Below are 13,646 nucleotides of genomic sequence, written 5' to 3'. Positions count from 1 at the left end.
TGGGCGACTGTGGCTTGATGGGTTGAGTAGTCGTCTGGCAACCAGAAGGTTGTGGGTTCGATTCCAGCTTCTCCTTGCCACATGTCGATGTGCCCTTGGGCAAGGCACTTAACCCCAAGTTGCCTACCGAGCTGCGTCTCGGTGTATAAATGTGTGAGCGTTAGTGAGAGCGACTGGGTGAATGTGGCTATAGTGTACAGCGCTTTGGGTGGTCAGCATGACTGGAAAAGCGCTATACAAGTTCAGTCCATTTAAATGCTGTTGCTTGTACAAACAAAGACTCAAACACCTTTTGTGCTTAAAGGCTGAGTTATGGTGGGAGTGTTAGCAGGTAAACAAACTTGTTGTCTCCACTTTCCATCTCAGCAGCCAGAGTCAGTCAGGCACCGTCATTGCCACTGTGCTGGACTAATTTTCTCCTTTTCCTTGCCACATCATAATGGAAAAACACCACACAAGCAGGAGAGACGAGTAAGGGGAACGGCGTAGATCGAGGCCGGACTGTAAAAGAGCCCCTCTGTCCACGCTTTGGCCTGCAGCCAGGTGGCAACGGCAGAGGTGTGTCAGAGAACGTGAAGCAGTCAGGCACACTTCATAAACTCTAAACTGAGCACGAAAAAGCTCCCTGCATTACTCTTGGTTGGAACTCTGATCGTAACTAACCAAAATCACACCCTCGTCCGGGTCTGCGTTCAGCACTTTGTCGAGCGTTCGAGATAAAGACGGACTTTGACTCAGGAGTGGTCATATAAGGTGGAGAAAGACAGAACGGCTGTTCTAACAGAGAGGGGGAGCAAAGCAACAGCCATGGCCGCGTGGAAGACAGTAGGACCTCTGCTACTACTACTGCAAGCCGGTAAAAAATGCTTTTTAAACATAAGTTAGATAGATACCAGCAATGAAATGATTTGTTCATTCATGAGCACCTTCATAATTACAACCTGTTGTGGCTTTGCTGCATAGAACATGTAACACTCTTGAGCTGCGGTGACAAATTAGAAATACTCTGATTCTGTGTTGTCAGGAAAAGATAAACAAGCAGACACTTTTTGTACCTTTTGAGACAATAATGTCAAAATATAGTGTTTTAAAAAAAAGAGAGAAGCAGTTTCATACCTCATTCATTTACACAGCAATGATTAATGTCTTTGTGATCTTCAGCGTTTTGCCAGCGCACCATCAGATGGTGCACCGTCTCAGACCCAGAACAGAGGAAATGCCAGGCTATGTCTCAGGCGTTCTCCGAAGTCTCCATCCGTCCCTCCCTCAGCTGCATCAAGGGGCTCACGGTTGAGGGCTGCATTCAGAAACTGCAGGTGGGGTTTTGACAACATGGCCAACATTAAATTGCTGTTTCTGACATGAAAATGACTCATTAGAAGCTAATAAAATGCTCTGGATGACCAACATGAGTGAGCACAAAGCATGCTGGAGAAAAAATGAGTAAGTTGAAATGTTAAGGTGGCCAAGTTACTGTAAGCTAAACAGCATCAACTTCACCTCAGCTTCACCTGATGTTAATATCCCTCTGTACAATAGATTGAAAACAATCTGATATGCTAAGGAGACTTAAGTGAATTTATTATAGGATGTGAATGATTAGGTTATCTAAAGTTTAGTTTCTAAATGCCTCCTCAGCATGGGCAATAAATATAGCAAAAATGATAAATACTGGTAACATACAGCATTGGCTGCTGATTTTGCAACTCTTTGTGCATTGCTCTTTTTTTTTCATCTGCATTCCCAATATTCCCGTATATGCTATTTATGTATTGCTGCAGAAAAAAGAAGTGGATGCCTTGTCCATGTTTGCCAGCGACATCTACAATGCAGGGAAGACCACAACGTTCAAGATGGCTGCAAGTGAATCAAAGGCCGGCGGTAAGACTCGGCTTCTGATTCTGAGCTGACGAGGTTTCACTGATTGAAGCTGCGCTGGTACATCATGGTCAGCATCGCTCACGTCATTTCAATCTGAAAAACTCACAGAGAAAGAAATGGCCATTAGAAGGATTTTATTGATACAATATTTTAAGTCTTTGGCGCTCAGACCTCGGCAGGAACATTAATGCTGGATTATACTTTAATATGCATAAGTAGATGTATGAGAACAGGGATGTTCCCCCCAGGTCTGAAACTGGTGGTGGAGTGGAGATAGAAGAAGTTTGTTCAGTCCATATGGTGATCTGTTTAAGATAGATGTCCAACTTGATAAACACAGGTTTGCATGAACTGTCCATGATGAGCAAGCTTGAAGCGACTGTGGAGAGGAAAAACTCCCCTTTGGGAAGAAACCTCTGGCAGAACCGGGCCCAACATGGTGGTCTTCTGCCGGACCAATAACAGGCGATAGGGAGTGATGAAAACTGAAGGGAGAAAACACTCTGATGGGTTGAGGATGGAGGAACGTCTTGGAAGCTAGATGAACTCAGCTATGATGGTGGAGAAGGGGTTGGGGGTGGGTTGAATCGGACATCTGATTCGAAATCCAACATGCAATCCGTTTGCGCTTGCTGGTTAGCGGGCTGAGACGTGGATTTGAAGTTGCTTTTAAGATGAGCGTGGGATGCTGATTGGCTTCATGGAGGTGCAGTTCGTAGCTGATTGGCTCACATCAGAGGCGTATCGGACTCTGATTGAATGGAGGCAGGCGATGAGTTTCTTCAATTGAACTTGCGCCTTCAGCTTCATTTTGAAGTTGTATCTATTTTTTTTTCTCAACTATTTCTTTTCTTGTCCTGCCGTCAAAACAGAATATACTATGTAATGGTTGTGAGTTACGCGTTTTCCTCTGGATCTCTGGAAAATAAAGGCTATATTTGTGAAGATCTTTGCTGGTGGGATATAAAATAACAGCAACTCCTATACATGTAAATCCGTAGAATATATTATAATAGATCATGTTTTTATTTTAGCTTATTTCATAATTTAGGACTGACTAAATGCTTTGGATTTGCAAAATTCACAACATATTGCAACTTTTTATGATAAAAAAAAGGTGACACATTATATATGTCATGATGATTTATTAACTAGAGGCAATCTGGGTAAGGTGGAAAGTGTTGATGCAGCTACATTATTAGTTACGACACCTGTCATATCCGGACCGCAATCTCTGTATTGCGTCTGGTACATTTTGAAACTCTTGCTGTACTTTGATCATGAGGCAGGTACTGTATGTTTACGCACTGATAAAACCCATGAAGGGATAACTGGCAAAAGAAGATACAAGTTTGTGTAGAGGTCAGTGTTTCAGTATATGCTATTTTTTTCCACCAGATATCAGCTCCTACTATGCAGTTGCTGTTGTGAAGAAGGCAAACTCTGCCATCACGATCCAGAACCTGGCGGGGAAGAAGAGCTGCCACACGGGGAAAGGGCGAACTGCTGGCTGGAATATGCCATTGGGGTACCTTATTGACCAGGGCTACATGTCCGTGATGAGCTGCAACGTTCCACAGGGTAAAAATAGCTAAATATAATTCATTTGTATTTATATTACATACATTAAATGTGACTCAGGCATATGAGGAAGGTAGGACCAGGTGGCTTGTTTTCAGATGACCAGGAAACTTTGTGAAACTTACTTATTTAAAACACCGACAAAAGGCACCATCCTATTTAGGTACGCAATTATTATTTAAGCAGGCCTCTACGCAGACAAAATAAAAATAAAAACTATGTGCAAAAACATTTTCTTTATTTGAGAGCAAAAAAGGGATTTTTAATATTGACCGAAAACTAGAAATTGAAAATAAGATCTCAGTATTAAAGCAATGATGAATTGTTTTATCACAGAAATATCTAAAGTTCTTGTTTCCTTTTTCTATTTCACCTTTATTCAGGGTATAGTAAACGTAAATCTCTTTGAGACATGAGGTCTCATTTTTATGAGCGACCGGTTTTCTTATCTAACTCCCTATTCAGCCAATACAATGATGACTTCGTCTTTTTTATTGCTGCCGTGTTTCTCGCATACCCTCAGTGTTTTCTCTCATCACAAGTCCTGCAGTGTCCATCATTACAATGCATTGAAACCGCGTTATTGCTACGCTTTTGTTTGTGTTTTTGATCAGGAGTGGCAAATTTCTTTAAAGCAAGCTGTATCCCTGGGGCTAACAATGCCGGCGAACCCGCATCTCTTTGTGAGCTTTGCAAAGGAGACGGCACCGGAAACCATAAATGTGAGATGAGTGAGCAGGAGATGTACTACAGCTACGAAGGGGCTTTCAGGTAGCGCATGCCACTGTACTCCACATACTGTCAGCAAAACGTTCTTAATGGAGCACTTATCAAATAGCCAGGTGTAACACAAAGGGCTTTGTAGAGATTGCAAAATGAAAGAAAACTAATTGCTTCTAAATATTTGTGAACGTAAATTTCTATATTAACATATAAAGGAAAAATGAGCACACCCTTGGCTGTTAGGAAAAAACCCCACAAAGCTTTCTAAAAAACGTATGCACCACATAACATGAGCAATGATAGCCAGCCACTGGTAACACACACACCATTTTGCTGGTGTATACTTATAAAACTACATTTAACTGTTTTTGTACTTGCCCTAGATGTTTAGCTGAAGATGCCGGAGAGGTGGCTTTCATCAAACACACCACTGTACAAGAAAACACTGATGGTGAGGACTGCCCTGAGGTTATTAGCGTTTGAGATGATTTAGTCCGTTGGCTAACCAGTCGTTTGTGTCGCAGGTCACGGCCCAGCGTGGGCCCAGACCCTGAAGTCATCGGATTATGAGCTGCTGTGCAGAGATGGGACCAGAGCTCCTGTCTCTCAATGGAATCGGTGCCATCTAGTTCGCATCCCATTTCGCGGCATTGTGGTCGGCAATGATATCACTCCCTCTGTGGTGCTGAACATGCTGAATGAAGGTCTGGTACGTTCAGAGGTCCATAATCCAACTCAAATTATCATCAGCATTATTAAATTGAACTATTTTGCAATCAGCTGACATTAAGTTTAATCAAAAGAACTTGATGTTAGCAGGACAAGGAGATAAGATGAAGTTGTCTCGTGCCAACATTTATTTATTTAACCCTTATTAACCAGGAAGTCCCTTGATAATTTTATATTAACCAGGAAGTCCCATCATGTTTTTCACTGCAATCCTAGCCAAGAGAACATATTGTTAAAAGTTGCACAAAACAAGTTTAACATTAACTTTAAAATGCAAAACAAAACAAAAGTATAAAGTATAAATTTGAGCTTAATCAGACAGACAGCGGTCTTGTATCGTGTATAACAAAATGAAAAACCAATAATTAACATAATCTGAACAGCATATTGAAACAGCACTCACAAATATATTGTCACCACAATCAAGTAAATGTTTCCTGAACAAGTTTTGTCCTAACCTGAAAATTAAATAAACCTTGAGCTGTACTACTAAATGTCATACACTCACTCCGAAGGACAGACTATCATCCAGAAATATAACCCAAAATGTGTGTGCAATCTGCAGTTGCTTATTAGGGCTCTAAATGTTACATTGAATTAATTTACCTGCTGTCAAGCAGAAAGCTGCAACCTCTGCATCTGCTTTAAATCCCCTCTCCCTCATGAATTATCTCCACCTGGTAATAATAGCTGCACCAATATAGACTCTCACTCTCTTACTTTCTCTTTCCTCTCACTGGGCAAAGAGTGTGGCTGGTCCTCCATTTAAACAGAAAACAGCAGCTAGAATGATTTACGGTCATCTTTGCTTGTTTTCTACTCCTCTTCCACCATCAGCGTGTCTTCATAAAGGAGACAGATAGAGGAAAATGCGTAAGGATGACAAGTTAGTCTCCTTTTGGCTACTGAAATCAGAAAGAGGGATGCAACAATGGCGACTCCCAGTGGGTGCACGACATCTGTATTTATAAAGTACTAATTCTAAGTTATCAGAACGCTTTAATTTTTGATGTGATGTTAGACTTTGCCAGAATATGTATTTATAAACTGCGATGGACTGGCGACCTGTCTAGGGTGTACCCCGCCTCTCGCCCATTGACAGCTGGAGATAGGCACCAGCACCCCTCGCGACCCCAATGGGGATAAGCGTGTTGGAGAATGGATGGATGGATGTATTTATAAAGCAAAACATTATTTTTGCTAATTAAAAGCCAAATTAGTTACACAGGCTCGCTTTAAGGAAATAAATTAATTATTACATCAAAATCTACCTTTGAGTAAAGCCAAAAGAACAAATTGTTTTGTCATTGGCATCAACGTAGACTTTATTCCCAATATTATTTATAAAATTAGAAAATAAAACATGGCTTAAAATCAAGCCTTGTGGGACTGTTTAAAATCTTTAGAAAGCTTATACCCTTCTGCAAATAATGTAAGGTAACAAAACTTTAAATATCAAAGACAAATCTATGAGTCTTCTTTACAGTAACAGAAAAAAAACTTTGATGGATTAAGAAACAGGGCAATCATAAGGCTTCTTCCAAAGTCGATATAATTTTTTTAACATAAACATGAATAAATAAAAAAAGAACAGCATTTAAAGATAATGCTGCTTCATCCACATAGAGTATAACATAAAATACCTGCAAGATGTCCTGCTGTAACACTTGCGCCTCAATAGCAAAAGGCCATAATTCTAGAGTTAATTTCATAAACAGTGTAAAAGTATAGCTCTGGTATAAAGTAAATGTCTTTATCCTTATTGTGAGAGCATGTTACCTCATTGTAAGATTCGATCAGTAGCGTACATTTTAAAAATAACTTTTTTTTTTCCAGGCAAAGTCAGGATTCAACATGTTCTCTTCAACGGAGTATGGGGGAGGAACGGTTCTTTTCTCCGAATCAACCACTAAGTTTGATGGGGTGGAGGCAGATGACCCAGTAAGGTGGATGGGTACCAACTATTACAATGTTCTGAAAGCCATGGATTGCACGCCTAAAGGTAAAAACCTGTTAACACCTGATTTATATATATGTGACATCTAAATTTCAAATGGCACAAAGAATATCCCAAAGAATGCATTTCATTTCTAACAGTTGTCACAAGAATGTTACCAGGAATTTCTTTAGCAGAAAAATAAACGTAGGAAAACTGAGGGGAGGCTAATTCAAGGTGACCAACTACCGATCTACGCATATCTCTGTCCCTATTGTAGACATTCCCTCTGTCATTCGATGGTGTGTTTTGTCAAGTGGGGAACAGCATAAATGTGCTGATATGGGTGCAGCCTTTGCTAGCAAAAGTCTTACTCCCACCATCAGCTGTATCTACGGGGACTCTTTGACGGACTGCATGGCCAAGATCAAGGTAACAATCATACAACTACAGATTTAGCTCTACTCGATCGGTTCAAGCCTCTTGACATAATCTCCCTTTGTTGGCAATTGTGCAGAACAATGAGGCCGATGCCATAACTTTGGATGGAGGGTACATATACACGGCGGGCAAAGACTACGGTTTGGTTCCTGCTGCTGCCGAGAGCTACACAGGTAAAAACAAACAGCAATCACGAGCGAACGAACTCCTTCACAGACGGGTTTTGATGCGTAATAGTTTCAAATGTGCGATTTCTCCCGTGTAGACGACCATGACGGCTCCGCGTACTACGCCGTTGCTGTGGTGAAAAAGAACAGAGTGGACATCCGTAGCCTCGATGACCTGCGTGACGGTCGCTCCTGTCACACTGGCTATGGTCGCACAGCTGGCTGGAATGTTCCTGTCGCCGCCCTGATAGAGAGAGGGCTGATCAGCCCAAAAAACTGTCTGATACCCCAAGGTCAGTGTGTGGGATATACAGTAGATGATAACCTGATGCTGTTTAATAATCCAGGCTAAAAAAAATGGAGTAGGTCCTCTGGACGGGTTCTTCTTTGCTGAAGCATTTTGTCTCCTCTCCAAGAGATTTCTTCGATCTGATAAACTCAGGCTTTTAAACAGCACCTTTGCATGGTGGCTCAAAGAGTGAATTGCTACAATCAAAACTTGTTCTCACGCGCAAAGGAGGACCATCAGACGACCAACCGATCATTAGTGCTCTGATGGCCGCTAGTTGTTCCCAGGTCTGAGTGATAATCACAATAACAGCGTTGTAAGAGTTTCTTTTCACACAAAGGGCTTCTGTTACTCCACTTTCAAACCAACATTCCTCTACTTTCGGAATGCAAATGTCGTCATCCCTAAAAGAGTGACGGCTGTCCTGCCGATGGGTGTGAACAGAATCTTGGCCTGGTGATGTCGCTCTTCGGTGCTGGGCCATCCTTTTGGCCAGTGGCCGCTTTGTTTGCCCGATGTATAACTGATCAGAACATACAGAACATAGCTCTGCTTGTGCCGGGGAACAGATCTTTGTGGTGAACCAATCTTTGTCTGAATGTGTTGTGGGGTTGAAAGCCACCGGGATGTCATGGTTAGAAAGCAGACGTCTCAGTTTCTCTGAAACTGCCTCAACATAGGTGATGGCTGCTGGTCTTGGTCTGGGTTTGGGGTCCTCCTGAGATTTAATTTCAAACCAGGTGTCAACAACATGCCTGAACCAATGGTGTCCTTTAAGAGGACTCTAACGCTCTATTTTCCTCTTCCTCCATGTACAGGTTTGCAACATTATTAGAAACTGGGGATCCCATAGCACACCCATGTACAAGTTTTGATCGTAGCAATTCACTCTTTGAGCCAGTATGCAATGGTTCTAAGGCTGAGCTTATGGGTAACTCCTCAGACTGAAGAAGTCTCTTGGAAAAGAGACAAAATGTTTCAACAAAGAAGGACCTGTTCAGAGGACATAGACGATAGTTGTCATGATAAATTATCTACTGCTTTTAAGTCAAAAAATAAAATTGCACATATTTTACGATTTTCTTTCATCTTATCTGTGTTGTAAACAAAGCAATAAGAAATGTAAAAAAAAAATGCAAGACTGCATTTCAAACATTGCTTTGGCTGAACACTAGTCCAATTTTGGAGGAGGCTTATTTATGAAAATATTACAATTTTTCAAATTCAGAGCTGGATCCAAACGGTTGGAACTATCAGACTTTTTACGTACGGAACGTTGATTACCCATCTCTGGATTCTCCAAAGAAAACACAAGAGAAATAAAAGAAAAAAAAATAGTCAAGATTTTAAAAAAAGATGTATGTTTGAAATACAAATACACACTATTGTGGCAAGCAAAACAGAAATCACGTGATGGAGTACATGCTCCCTCCCAATGATCTGACAAAGAAAAACTGGAACATTATATATATGGTAGAGATGTAGCATCCCTTTTTTTACAGAATTAATATGTTGAAAGTCCTCAGTCGGAAACTTTAAAGGACTTTAAAGTCTGTAAGTCCTCAGTCAGAAACATACTCTGGTGTGTTTCATCTTTAACGGCTTGGCTAAACTCTTGCTTTGTCTTTTCTGACTCCTGTGATGCTCAGCGGTGGGAGGATTCTTCAAAGAGAGTTGTGTTCCTGGTGCCAACCAAGATGGCTTTCCCAAGAACCTGTGTGATCTGTGTGTGGGAGACATTTCAGGACAGAATAAATGTGAAAAAGGAAAAGATCAGTATGATGGATACGACGGAGCCTTCAGGTACTGAAAATAATCCCTGTTCAGTTAAGACACGATAGGAAACTCCTTTATTGTCCCACAATGGGAAAATTTGGGCATGGCAGTGGCAAAAAAAACAGCTACACTGCAAAAAGGGAACTAAAAGTAAGTACAATTTTCTTGAAATTAGTGTATTTTTCCTTGATTTGAGCAGGTAAATAAGACTATTTGCCAATGGCGTAATATGTTTGCCATTAAAAAAAACTCATCTTCATCATCTTATTTCAAGCGCAGGATATCTAATTATCTTATTTTAGAGGTAAAAATATTCATTCCATTGGTAAATAGTCTTATTTAGTTCAAATCAAGGAAGAATGTACAAATTTCAAGAAAATCTTATTTACTTTTAGTTCCCTTTTTGCAGTGTGCACACTAAATCAGTACCAAAAAAAAACATCTAATCTAATCTAAAGTTGATTCTAAAGCAACTGAGAATGGATTTATGTGAAACTCAAATAAAAGTAAAAAAACACAACCAGAGTAAGTACTGCAGTTATTGATAATATATTAATGTGTGGCATATTCAGGCAAAAATCAAATTTTCAAGTTAACCAGCAGCCACTTTGCAGAAAGATGTGAGAAAATATGTGATATGCATGATTGTACAGACACATTTCAGAGATGTTTGGCTGTAGTAGACAGATTTACAAGTTGATTAGCATCTGAAAGCAATTTTTTTCACTTAATTTAATCTAATTGAATGTAATTTAATTTGGGATATTGCAATGCAGAAAAAAAACAGAATACCAATTTATCAATAAACAGTCAACACCTTAGATTCAGCAGGAACCCTTCCACCTTTCCACCTTTAATTAAGTAAATAAACTGATCCACAAAAGCAGTTTTCATAGAAACTGGAATTAAAACAAAATTTTACCTTGTCCATTATGTATATAGTTTTTTTTTTTTTTTAATTAAAGGTTTGATTTATGAAAAAAACTTTCTTTTCTCTTGAAGAAAAGTTAATGAAAGAAGCTAGATTTCATGGGTTGAGTAAACAGATGAAGTTATAAGTATAAATGACACTATGTGGAACAAATCTTATGGGATTTTTCCCATATTATATGGTTGCCACGTTTTATCGCGTCTAGCTTTTGCTGACTTAACATTTTCTTATCCACAAGCCTCAGCAATGATTAACTGGGACATGAGGTAATAAAGAGTATTTCATGCAAACAGGCATGGTCTCTCTATGTGAATGATTGTGCTCCAATTGAGTTCTTCTACTTTATGTAGAGAAGAATTGACAAGGAATATGTAAATATGTAAAGATCTCAAACCTGCATTTTTGAAAAGAGCTCTACATTTCATTTGCTCATTCAGGTGCCTGGCTAGTGGGAATGGAGATGTGGCTTTTGTCAAGCATTCCACTGTCTTCCAAAACACCGACGGTAGGAAAAGTTCCTTTTAAAACATCTTCTTTAAAGGTCTGACAAATTCAAGAATTAACTTCACCGGCTGTCGCTTATCTCAGGTAATTCAAACGAAAACTGGGCTGTGGATCTCTTGTCCAAAGACTTCCAGCTGCTCTGTTCCCAAGGAACTAAAGCCGAGGTCTCACAGTACAGGCTGTGTAACTTGGCCAGAGTGCCCTCCCATGCTGTAATGGTACGACCAGGCACCAACATCCATGCCATCTATGGGCTCCTGGACCGTGCACAGGTAAAAACAAAAAAAAAAAAAAGAAGAAGAAGTGCATAAAAGTAAATAAGGATGAAATGAAAATGTGAAAGAGGACGGCTAACACATTTATTTAAATTTGGTATAATGCTAATAAGGGGCTGCACAGTGGTGCAGTTGGTAGCTGTTACCTTGTAGTAAGAAGGTCCCAGGTTCAAATCCTAGTCTGGGGTCTTTCTGCATGGTGTTTGCATGTTCTCCATGTGCATGTGTGGGTTCTCCAGCTCTACAATCTGAGTTTGCCATTGACATCCATCAAGCTTTTTGCTAATAAGTTTTTAGAGAAACTGTATATTAGACTGATTCTACTGTAAAACTTTCAATTGAGAGTCAGGCGGTTGTTTCTCCAGTTTCCCTAAATTTCCTCCTTCATTGCCCCCTCTGCAGACCTACTTCAGCAGTGACACGGGTACTGGTTTCAAGATGTTTGACTCTCAGGACTACTCGGGCACAGACCTTATCTTCAAAGACTCCACGGTTCGCATTGTGGGCGTTGGTGAGAAAAAGACCTATCAGGAGTGGCTGGGTCAAGGCTACATGAACTCACTGGAGGACATGGAGTGCAACTCCTCCAGCGCAGGTAAAAGGATTTGTTTTTCCTCAAAGGAATATTTACTGTTCTTTGGTTTTAGAGTGAATGATACATTTGAAATAATGCAATGTGAGGTCCACTTGGCTTTTCAACCTGGCTCTGGATAAAGACTAGAGACAAGGGAAGTTAGATTCCGTTTATTTATACTGCACCAATTCACAATAAACCTCGCCTCGAATTACTTTACAAAACAAACAGATTCAGAGCTGTGTGTCCTAAAAAAAGTGTGGACACTGGATAACTAGAAGCACAAAAAACAAAAATGAAAAAATCTGAAAGCTGTCGACTGCGTGATAAAATGGCGTTCATGTTTTCTGCTTTCCCTTGCAGTGGTCTCCTCCGCATGGCTGGTGCTGACGGCTTTGCTCAGCGTCGTGCTGACCAACGTCTGAATGTAAAGCAGCGACTCCAGAATCCTGCCCCACGCCGTGTTGTTTTTCTTCTCATTCTGCTGCCATGCACACTATGGCAGCCTCTTCCCCACACTATCAGTCACTCCATGGCTTAGCTTTCTCTTTTTCTTCCACCTCTTTTCACACTTTAAAGGCTGACGTAATAACCACCCTGCCTGCTGTCCAGCTGAATCACACGTGGTAGGTTTAGTCTAGGGCAGTGTGTATCTATTGCTTCTTTTCTGGAAACCCAATCCCATTCGTTTGCGTCACCTCCGTTTATCTCTCCGTTGATTCACCAAAGGGAGACAGAGCACATTTTCTTTGTCAGAGATTTGAGTAAAAATGGCAACATGTATTAGATGGAAGGCGTCGTTGACGCTTTGTTTACGGAGGGTGAGCTGCCATATCAGTGTGTATGCTGCCACCTGTTACATTTACAGTTAGCGCCGTTTCCTCATTAAACAAAAGGCTGATTTTAACGTTTACAGAAGCCGCTTTAGGTAGGGTACCTCCATATTTACCTAATTTTTTTTAATATAAAATATCAACTACAATTTTGGTACCGTTTATGTAAAAAAAAAAAATATTTAGCTCAAAGGCAGTTTGTTCCTCAACTCTGTTTCTCATTTCTTCTGACAGAAGAACACGCTTACATTTATCTTGTCATCCTCTTTTTGCCACCATTTCCTGTTTTCAAATGATTAGATGTGCATTTTCCTACGATGAGAGATTTATTTTTATATGAAGTTCAGGTGCCATATCAGTGTATATGTACTGACTCATGCCGTCAGACACTAATGTATTCTCTTCCTTCTGATAGAGATTTATTTCTTTGTGAAATGATTAAACATGTGACTAATATTTAGTTGCCAGGCCAGTGTGTCTGCATAAGTATTACTGCATTGAGCTGCTGAGTCTCTTTGTCGAAATGAAATAAAGTTTTGAGCAGAAATAACTCTGAGTGATTATTTATTTATTTGGCATTTCATTTTCGACACTTTCTCTCTATCATGTTGCAGTCCTTTAAAACGTCTGTCACCTTAGCGAACAACTACAACCAAATTCTCTGAGTTTATGTGGTCATTATATAGCTGAAAATGTTTATTTTAAGTCTCTTCTTTTGCTTTCCCTTTGAATCTTTCCATGTTCTCTTAGTTTTATACTGAAGTGTTATTGTTTTTTCAGGGGCAGCATAAGTTTGAATGTGATGTGATTATTTTCGTTTTTTGGATTTGTTTAAAACAAATCCAAAGTCTTGCAGAAATAAAGAGGGTATTTAGTTATGAGGTGTAGCTTCAAATCAAAATTATATTTTACTTTTGAAAATGTTTCAAATTGAATAAATCTTAATTTAAATAAATCTTAATAATTTACCTATTGATAAATGCATATCAGTTTGACTGACCACTTT

At 39.9% G+C, this 13,646-nt stretch overlaps 1 protein-coding gene across 1 annotated transcript; it reads left to right on the top strand.

The window, feature by feature from the left end:
* Positions 1 to 497: 497 nt before the first annotated feature.
* meltf (melanotransferrin) lies at positions 498 to 12,754 on the top strand. The gene is made up of 16 exons (XM_012878036.3): positions 498 to 856; positions 1,162 to 1,316; positions 1,782 to 1,881; positions 3,280 to 3,462; positions 4,077 to 4,233; positions 4,569 to 4,636; positions 4,710 to 4,894; positions 6,751 to 6,916; positions 7,131 to 7,282; positions 7,368 to 7,464; positions 7,557 to 7,751; positions 9,397 to 9,550; positions 10,892 to 10,959; positions 11,043 to 11,230; positions 11,636 to 11,828; positions 12,171 to 12,754. The coding sequence occupies exons 1-16, from the start codon at positions 808 to 810 to the stop codon at positions 12,230 to 12,232; spliced, it is 2,172 nt and encodes a 723-aa protein (XP_012733490.2). The 5' UTR covers positions 498 to 807; the 3' UTR covers positions 12,233 to 12,754.
* The last annotated feature ends 892 nt before the right edge of the window (positions 12,755 to 13,646 follow it).

This window comes from Fundulus heteroclitus, chromosome 9, assembly GCF_011125445.2.
Source record: "Fundulus heteroclitus isolate FHET01 chromosome 9, MU-UCD_Fhet_4.1, whole genome shotgun sequence".
NCBI classification, from domain to species: Eukaryota; Metazoa; Chordata; class Actinopteri; order Cyprinodontiformes; family Fundulidae; genus Fundulus; species Fundulus heteroclitus.
Note: the sequence above shows the minus strand (reverse complement) of the source record. Positions and strands in the feature narration are given on the sequence as shown.